Raw genomic sequence first — 10,000 nt, forward strand, 5'->3', positions numbered from 1 at the left:
TGGTGACCTCAACGCATTTCGAGGAGGATTCCCTGACATACGTCTCCCTTGACATACTGTCGTTTCGCTCCCTTCTACAAGGATGATGATCTTCTATAGCCATCTCAGTTGCCTCCCTCTTATTCTTGCCTACTGATCAAGCTTCTTTACCAAGATCCTGTGTGGTATAGCGTCAAATGTATTCAGCCAGTCCAGATACAGACAATCCACCCAGTTGCTTCTCATTAGTCTAAAAAGGAGCCCACTTTCTCATAGAAATTTGACACTCGTTGCATAGGATCTTTCCCTTAAACAAAAGTGTCTTTCACTTGAGTAGTTTTTCCTTTTCGAGACGTCGTCTGCTGGTTTCTGGTTGCCTTTTCCAGTGCACAACAGGCCAAGGAGAGTGAGTCTGTAGTTCAGTGCATCCTATGATCTTCTGTCCTAAAGATAGCTACGAAGGTTGCCTATTTCCACTTCTACCTTTTTCCAGCGACGTCTTGAACAACATATCATGTAGTTTGTCAAGTGAATCTACACACATATGACTGTCAAGTGTATCTACACACATATGACTGTCAAGTGTATCAGCACACATATGACTGTCAAATGTATTTACACACATATGACTGTCAAGTGTATCTACACACATATGAATGTCAAGTGTATCTACACACATATGAATGTCAAGTGTATCACACACATATGAATGTCGAGTGTATCTACACACATATGACTGTCGAGTGTATCTACACACATATGACCGCCAAGTGTACCTACACACATGTGACTGTCAAGTGTATCTACACACATATGACTGTCAAGTGTATCTACACACATACGACTGCCAAGTGTGCCTACACACATATGACTGTCAAGTGTATCTACACACATATGACTGTCAAGTGTATCTACACACATATGACTATCAAGTGTACCTACAAACATATGACTGCCAAGTGTATCTACACACATATGACTGTCAAGTGTATCTACACACATCTTCAGAACGTATCGATGACTCTCATCAGGGACCATTAGCCTTATATGGGTCAAAAGCCTTTGGTCATTTCCTTACGTCTCATTGTTCCTATTGCTTCACTGTAAACTCAACAGAACCTCCCATCACAATGCTCTGGTTCCAGGCTGCTGAACTCCCATTTCCCCCCCAAAATAATTACGTAATCACATCAATTGAGCTCTGGATAGTTTCCAAGATTATATCTTCTCTTAGGGTTAACGTTTCATCGCTGCTCTTTCTACACCCTCATCGACTACATAGTGACTTTTTCCAGTTAGTGTATCATTTATGGGATATCGAATATCCATGCTACTGTGTGTGTGTGTGTGTGTGTGTGTGTGTGTGTGTGTGTGTGTGTGAAGATAAGATACATCAATGACAGTGCATCAATCTCTGATCCTAGTGTGCTCAGTGACATTCTGGTATAGATTATTTTCCTTTAGTAATTCTAAGAACTTACGTCTCCACGACTCTCAGTTTTCACGAGAATTCAAGTTATACCCATATTACTCTATAAAGCTGAAATCCTCCAGTATCAATACCTCACCATCACACAGAGGTGCGTATCTTACTGCTTCATGCACTCTCCTAATTCTTCCATCTCTGTTATTATCATATATTCTATTATGGTTATTAATCATTTCTTTGGAGGATTATATGTTATCAACTCCACAACTGCACTTTCATATTATGGTTACTCTTGTTATATATCATATGGACTGGTCATCTACCACTGTATCCTGAAACTTAAGTCTGTCTGTTGTTATCAAGAGGGCCAATCATCCTCTTCCTTTGCCTTCTCTCCCTCCTTGCTCTCTCTCTCTCTCTCTCTCTCTCTCTCTCTCTCTCTCTCTCTCTCTCTCTGGATAGAACATGTGAGATCTCATATCTCTAGTAAGAGTTTTCGTCCCCACATCTCCAGTTATCTTAGGTATGTGTGTGTGTGGTGCACAGCTCCTGTGTGTGTGTGTGTGTGTGTGTGTGTGTGTGTGTGTGTGTGAGTGTGTGTGGAATACATATGTGTAGTATACAGGTGTTTGTGTGTAGAGTGTGTGGTGTACGAGAATTTGAGTGTAATGTATGTGATGTACAGGTGTTCGTGTGTGTGTGTGTGTGTGTGTGTGTGTGTGTGTGTGTGTGTTTGTGTGTGTGTGTGCGTGTGTGTGTGTGTGTGTGTGTGTGTGTGTGTGTGTGTGTGTGTGTGTGTGTGCAGCAGGTAGTCTTGGCTAGCCCAGGTCAGGGCTACACATCCTCCACACCCGAGACTTTCACTCGCAAGTCAATGATCTCTGGTATAGGACCAGGGCGGTATTTTCCGTATCACGTCCCTTCCATGCCTCTCGTAACATCTCGACTCTAATCATCATTATCATCATTTGGCAGCAACTGTTTCTTCATCATCATCATCATCCAACCTCTACGATCTACATGACGTATGAATTACTACACGGCTCGGGCGTCGTAGGCATAACAAGTTCTTGTGAGGCGTCGTAAAATGCATACGTTATCTCCTATTGCACAAGGCGATCATTAGGATTTCTTCAATATCATTTCTTTCCTCACCAAAAACTGCGTCTCTTTCAGCTCATGAACGCCAAAGGGACTGTTTCGTAAATGATGAAACACAGGTTAGAACTACACTTATTTATAATTCATTTTCTTCAAGACATCTTTCGAAGGATAGTATATATATATATTGAGAGGCAGCTAGCCATCTTGACAGACAGACTTCTTTTAAGGTATCGGAAAGCAAGACTGGTTTTCCCCCCTGGCATGTGTTTGGGCCAAGCCAGTCACAAGCCAACCAGTCCTTGCAAGATAGGGTGTCAGCAAAGGAACATACCAAACACATCATCCTAAGTGATAATAATCTATTGTCCTCCCAAACATTAGAATCCCCAAAGCTTGGTAGAAAGCCATTCCTCTTTCTTTTTTGCCAGAGAGAAATCGACTTGCAAAAATTCCCTGAATTGCTTGTGATTAAATCAGGCAGATTTAACGTGATCATACGATGTCTGTCTTTCGTTGTGCTCAATAACTGTGTATTTGTGTGTGTGTGTGTGTGTGTGTGTGTGTGTGTGTGTGTGTGTGTGTGTGTGTATTCCCCATCGGTGCATAATGTAAGAGCTGTCTGGTTTAAGTGGGCTTCTAGGTTGAGTAATTTGTGGTGAAGACTCTGGTCTCAGCGGTCAGTGTTGGGGTGTTCCAACATGTCCTCTATCTGGATCGGCATGCGTGACGTCACCACGTCAACAAAGATGGCTCCCGGGGGAAGTGGGGGGAGGGGGGGGGGGCGCCTCGACTTTTCCACAATACCATCATAAGTCGAAACAGTGACTCTCTGCCTTCCCGAAAATGATTTGAATGTATACGGGATGTTGGTCTAGAGAGAGAGAGAGAGAGAGAGAGAGAGAGAGAGAGAGAGAGAGAGAGAGAGAGAGAGCCTATATTAGATGTGCATTGATATGTCGCCTACGTAGAATGGTCAAGCTTGTAGGAATATCTCTGTCCGTGAGCGATCATCTCCCGTGCGAATTGGTGTTCCATCGGTCCGTTAGTCTCAGCGTTCCATCCGTCCATGGTGGTCGTGTTCCATCCATTCGTTGACGTCGCGTTCCATCCGTCCTTCGTTCCAATGTACCCACTACCCTGCAACTTATATCTAAACGGAACTTTCTTTTTCTTCTTCTTCTTTTTCTTTCGTTTCCGGCCCTCTGTACTCCTGCATGGCATAACATCCACACCTCCAGCTTGGCTTTGGTATACGAATTATGACCATCATGAAGAAAAAGGAGGGAGTGTGAGGGGGGGTTTTCATGGCACTAAACCAGACTCATGATTCGATAAAACACCATGGAACGTTATGTAGATGTTTGATATTTCCCTAGTAACATTTTAAGCCAGGATTATCTCATTGCACTGCGAGCGAGTAGACACCTTGGGCAAGGCTTTACCATCGCTAATGAACTGATACTAGTACAGTCTCTTTGAGTATCATCTTCCTCCGATGGAATGCATCATTTCCCTGCTCCTGCTCGGAGTGCAGCCTTAGAGTTGCCGGCCTCCGAGCCGGAGGAGGAAATGGAAGGACAGGGGTGTGGTGGGGAAGGTGGAGGGAATGGATTACTATCTAAAAGGCGTTGAAATCTCCGAGAATGGAACACTATCTATGAGGCGTTGAAATCTCTTGGACTCCCCGGCAAGCGGCACTCGTCCATGACCGTCGCTCGCGCAACCTGTCACCGTTTTTTTTTTTCCTTCCCTTTCACACCGTCTTATACGCATGAATCCAGTCCATTCGCTATCCCCCTCTCTCGGTCACTCTCCCAGTCCATGAAGAACTTCCCACTACGAATATGAGCCTCCAAAATTATCTATCTTTCCATACGAGAAACATTTCTCAAACGAAGTGATTACAACCTGGAGAAGACGGATGATGAGATGAAGACGATAGAACAATATATAAAGTAGATAAAGCGGATGATTAAGAGGGAGAAGAAAACTGAAGGTAATGAAATCATCATACACTGAAACCCGTCTGTTCGCACTAAGGTTGAGGGCAACGCCACGACCACCAAGTGTCTTTCGGGCCTTATGATCACCAGGTAACGGGATAACATTCTAAGGATAACACTATCAGAGTCAGTAGATGTTATCATTACCCTCAGCTTATATCGTCGTCATTTAATGATAACCTCTTCCTCGCCTCGCTTGTACAGCTGTACCTTGTTGAGGTCTCCTCCATTTATGTGGGACTTGCGGTCCATTTTTAAACATTTTTCTCTCGCGCGTTTTTACCCTTGAGCTCACCTTGTGTTGGCTTCTTAACTTAAACCAGGGACCGGTTCCAGGTCATCAGTGGGTGACGAGTCGTCAGTCTAAAGTGGGAATGTTAGTTTCGTCTTGATGGATGATTATTTTGAGGATGTTTAGCGACTGGGACTCATTCTTTTAGATACAGTGTGGTTGAGGATTATCACAGTCATTCAGTTAGTAGGAGGAACAGGATTAAGGTTTGGTGGTCTAGTGGGAAGGGAAAATGTAATGCCTAGGAGAAGGGATGGTGGTGGTGGTTGAGGGTGGGTTTCGTCTTACCTTGGCCCTTTATCGTCTAGAAGCTCGGGAGAGCCTGGAGGTGATGGTGCCAGAGGCAGAGAGTCGGTCGGAGTGTGGGGGGCGATACACCCCAGGCCGGGGCTCCACCCTCTCTAGCTCGTCCCCACTCAGGTCCAGGTCGGCCACCATCTGTAGAATCTCTCGGTCCTTCTTGCTCATCGACTCCTCGCCAATGCCCGCCAGCGATCCGTACGAGCGAGATCGATGCTCCTCCCGGATGCTGTACGAGAAGGCCCGCTCGTTCAGGTGGCCCTTCCGACCGTATATGTCCTCGTCGTTCTCCTTTTTGTTACCGCTCTTCTTCTTCTTCTTGTGCTTGGGGCGGCCAGTGGTGGCATACTGCTCCATGAGATACTGCTCGTGTGGGAAGTGCCCTGGCTGGTAGGATGCAGTGGGACTTAAGGGTCGAGTAGAGGGCATATATATGGGTTCCTCGAGTACCCGGGACGGTGGCCGGCGCCCTGGCGGGCCATAGGGGCCCGGGTGTGGTCCGTAGGGTCCCATAGGCCCGGGTGGCGGTAACATGACGTGTGGAGGCCCCGACGGGGGCAGCATGTGTGGTGGTGGTGGTGGCGGACCCTGTATGGGCATCATGTGTGGTGGGGGCATAGGTCCCACAGGAGGCCCCATATGTGGGCCATGAGGACCAGGAGGACCATGCGGTCCTGGTGGACCATGTGGCCCCGGTGGCCCGTGTGGCCCAGGATGTCCATGGGGCGGAGGTGGGCCATGGTGATGGGCGGGTGGTCCTGGGGGCCCCTGTACCACTATCAGAGGTGGGGGTGCACGCATGCCCTTGCTCCTCCTCTCGGCCAGGCTGCTAGTGCCCAGCATACGGAACTTTCCCTTGGGCTTGGGTGGCGAGGAGTGGCCGTTCATGTGTCGGGGCAGACTGCCGTTGTGGTGCTTGATCCCACCGTTTACTAAGGTGCCCGGGCGCGAGGGGCCGCCGTTGCTGAACCTGCTCATCTCATCGTCGTCGCGTCGACTCCTATTTTTGGCGTCTTTTTTCCCCTTCTTATCTTTTTCGGTCTCGGGAGGCAGGGGTGGGGCGACGGAGGGCATGATCATCTGGCGCGGGCGTGGGGGTCGGGTCCCGCCAGCTGTTCCGTATATCGATGACGTCGACCTCACTGACCGCATCGTTCCCGAGTATTCCGAGTAGATGAGGTCAGTCTCCATCTTGGGCGGTCCTGCCCAAACTTTGTGGTTTTCATCGCCATTGTATATCGAGATCTCGTCCCCGGGCGAACCCTGGGAGGTGGGCGAGGCGGGCGCGTCCTGGGTAGGGGACGAACCAAGTGACGCCGGGATGATCTCGGACGCCGCGCTGTTAAAGTCCTCTATCTCGATGGCTCGTTCCTCGGTCGCTCTGCCGCCGTACACCGAGCCGTACTGGCTGTTGCCGCCGGTCTCCAGGCTGCGGGCGTACATGGAGTCGGCGTAGGCGTGAAAGCAGCAGCGCACCAGCGCATTAGCGGGTGTCTCGCGTTTGCATATGAAGGCGTGGCACTCGAGGACCTTGATGCCTGTGGTGCGACGCATGATGCAGGCGAAGAGTGGCGGATGATTGATGTTGGGGTTCCTGGCGAAGGGCGAGTCGAGCGGCAGGAATCTTGGCACAGTAGCACCCTCGCCCCCAGCCACAACCACGTACCTGACGGCGGCGCAGTAGTGGAGGGTGTCGATGGGGAAGAAACGCGTCACCTTTTTCTGGTTTTCGTCGACATTTTCTAGGAGTAGGCCGTTGGACCACACTGAGAGCCAGGAGTCTATCCCGCGCGCACTGACTGCTCCTTCTGCCGGATATAGCTCCCTCAGGGGCTCCTGTATGCCCTGCAGGCCATCCTTGGTGACCTGAGGAACGGACGACCCCAGGTACAACACTCGGCAGCGGCAGATTGGTGTTGGGTCCGCGCCGCCTCGTCTTGCCATCTTCATGATTTCGGCTTCACTAGAAACGTCACTAAACTCTCAAGAAAAAATCCACGCCACTCACGGCTTTGACTTAGATTTAGAAGCACTACGACACGCTACAGGCTACAGCCCTCCCTCGTCTACGCTTGTTCATACTGCGTAAGTCTCACACACACACACGTTGGGAGAGGACGCTCCCCAGCTCTGCGTCACTCGGGGTGCGCCGTGAACACTGCACGGGTGAGTGGGGGCGCACACACACCTCAGCTCAGGTATGCGGGCCGCACTGCGCATGCCTGGCCTGACGGCCGCTCCCGCAACACATCACCAGCCAATCCCAGAGCGACTTCAGAAACTGGGTTACGCCGTCTCCCAAGATCATCTGACTTCTTAAATTCTCCCAAGCTTCTCGGATTCTCTCTGTGTCTCCTTTTCTCTCTAGGGGTTGCGCTTGATTTCTACCCTATAAATCTATTAATTTTTCAGTGTCATGAAAGTATGAATGTAGATATGAATGTGTGCGTTAACTGAAGGAATCGTGTGAGATTTATTCCCCCAAGGTAACCACCGCTGGAAAAAGAAGTTACTCACAAACAGTCAGTCTCTAACCAAAAATAATCGTCTCGACCACAAAATTACATTTACGCCATTAAAGAATTATTTCTTCATTTTTTTTTTTCCAGTGTCGTTCGGTGTCTCTCGACCGTCGACGGAGTCTCTCTCTCTCTCTCTCTCTCTCTCTCTCTCTCTCTCTCTCTCTCTCTCTCTCTCTCTCTCTCTCTCTCTCCTTAGCAGGATGTGACTTGGGGGCAGGTGGGTTGGTTTGGAGTTGTTATTATGTTAATTCGACGGAGGGAAGTATTTAGGCCCCAAACCCTCCTCCTCCTCCTCCTCCTCCTCCTCCTCCTCCTCCTCCCTCGTAGCCTGGAGCAACGGTGTTATCCATCGGACCTCCCGTGGCTGGCGCGGGGCTTCGGTACCCGGTACGTGAAGGTATGTTACCTGCACGCGACCCCTCACGCCCACGTAGGGAACTATCACGAAGTGTCACGCCCACATCCGGATTCCCACGCCCCCCCCCCCCCCAGGCATGTCTCGTCACGCCCACACCAGAACGGCCAGGACCCGGACGCGAGATGAATGGGTGTTACCTCCCCCACACATGGCTTGGTCGTGACCCGTCTTACCCATATATATATATATATATATATATATATATATATATATATATATATATATATATATATATATATGGCCTTTGAACAGCCCATATATGACCTGTGAACATGACCTGTGAACAACATGTAAACGACACGACATTAGACAGACATCGTGTTACGTATACAGGTGACCTGTACACGACCTGTTATCTCTAAATACGACACTACTGACGACCTGTTAATAGAACCCACGACCTGCGACCTCTCGCAACACACGAAGCCTTTCACGCCCATACGTAGAGATACGACCTGTCCACACACACACACACACACACACACACACATATACACACACACACATACACAGACAGACAGACAGACAGACAGACACACACACACACACACACACACACACACACACACACACGAAATTTCTATGAACCCTGAGGACCAGCTGTCTGTGATATCTACGACCCTATCACAACATCTACCTGTCCGCCACAACTACAACCTCCACCCCCCCCCCCCCCCCCCACCTCCCACCCGTACAGACACAGCGACTAACTAACATTACCACACAACACGCACTGCAGTTCTGTATAGCGAATGTTGATGTAACTTTATTAAACGAGAATTCTGCTTGGCCATGTTGGTATCAGCGGTACATGGAGTAGCAGATGTTGAGGCTAAAGACAGCTAATATCAGCGGTACTTGGAGTAGCAGATGTTGAGGCTAAAGACAGCTAATATCAGCGGTACTGGGAGTAGCAGGTGTTGAGGCTGAAGACAGCTAATATCAGCGGTACTGGGAGTAGCAGATGTTGAGGCTAAAGACAGCTAATATCAGCGGTACTTGGAGTAGCAGATGCTGAGGCTAAAGGCAGTTAATATCAGCGGTACTTGGAGTAGAAGATGTTGAGGCTAAAGACAGCTAATATTATCGGTCTATATTTACAAGAGTTATGACCTACGATGACTTTATTATGAGCAGAATCATGTCAGATATGAATGGAAAGGTTGAAGGGGTTTGGAAGCCAAAAAATAGAATAACTACTTAGGATGGAGGAAGGTGTTGAAGAGTGGCGTTCCTCCTTCAACAGGAATCGCCAATTTGAGATAAATTTTTGTCGACTGTGGACTAGGTCACTCTGTGTTGACCCCAGGGGTCACTTAATGGAAGGGAGACCTGACCCCTGTATGTGGCACCTGTAATTGTAATATCATCGTGGAACATTGACGAACAATGTGCCACAAAAAATACGGCAGTCTCAACGTTGAATATGAATTATTTAATATTAATGGAAGGAATAGAAATATTTGAGAATTTTGTAAACTAAACTGTTGATGTAAATTTACTGACGAATTTTTGAAATGGGCGAAAATATACATTTTTTTTTTTTTAAGTTTTTGTTATATTCTTTGATGAAGCAGAAATATATGATTACTTAAAGATACTTTTAAGTTTTTACATATCTTCTTCATGTTCGAGAGAATAAGCGCTGGATGACCATTAGGTTCTAACGCTATGGAAATTTCACAAATCCAATCCAATCCTTCCCTATGATTAACTCTATGGGTTCGACAAGCCAGACATCCTGCAGGGGTGCAGAGTTTTTTTTTTTTTTTAGTAGGAAGACAGTAGTAGTAGTAGGAGTAAGATAGCTGTAGTAGTAGTAGTAGTAGTAGTAGTAGTAGTAGTAGTAGTAGTAAGATAGATAGATAGTGGTAGTGGAAGTAGTCGTAGTAGTAAGACAGTAGCATTAGTATCCTTACTGAGATAATGTCTGCACCTGATCTACCCCCATGG

General features: G+C 47.8%; 1 protein-coding gene across 2 annotated transcripts in view; it reads right to left on the reverse strand.

Annotated features, from left to right (window-relative positions):
• Window positions 1-7,321, reverse strand: part of LOC139764605 (uncharacterized) — a 63,586-nt gene extending 56,265 nt beyond the window's left edge. Inside the window, exon 1 of one of the 2 annotated variants that reach the window (XM_071691448.1) lies at window positions 5,096-7,317. In XM_071691448.1, the coding sequence (XP_071547549.1) occupies window positions 5,105-7,057 (1,953 nt within the window). In that variant the 5' untranslated portion in view covers window positions 7,058-7,317 and the 3' untranslated portion in view covers window positions 5,096-5,104. Of the gene's footprint in view, window positions 1-5,095 lie in introns of both variants that reach the window. The other variant, XM_071691449.1, reaches the window with a different exon arrangement.
• Window positions 7,322-10,000: the final 2,679 nt, after the last annotated feature.

This window comes from Panulirus ornatus, chromosome 50 (assembly GCF_036320965.1).
Source record: "Panulirus ornatus isolate Po-2019 chromosome 50, ASM3632096v1, whole genome shotgun sequence".
In the NCBI taxonomy this organism is placed as follows: domain Eukaryota; kingdom Metazoa; phylum Arthropoda; class Malacostraca; order Decapoda; family Palinuridae; genus Panulirus; species Panulirus ornatus.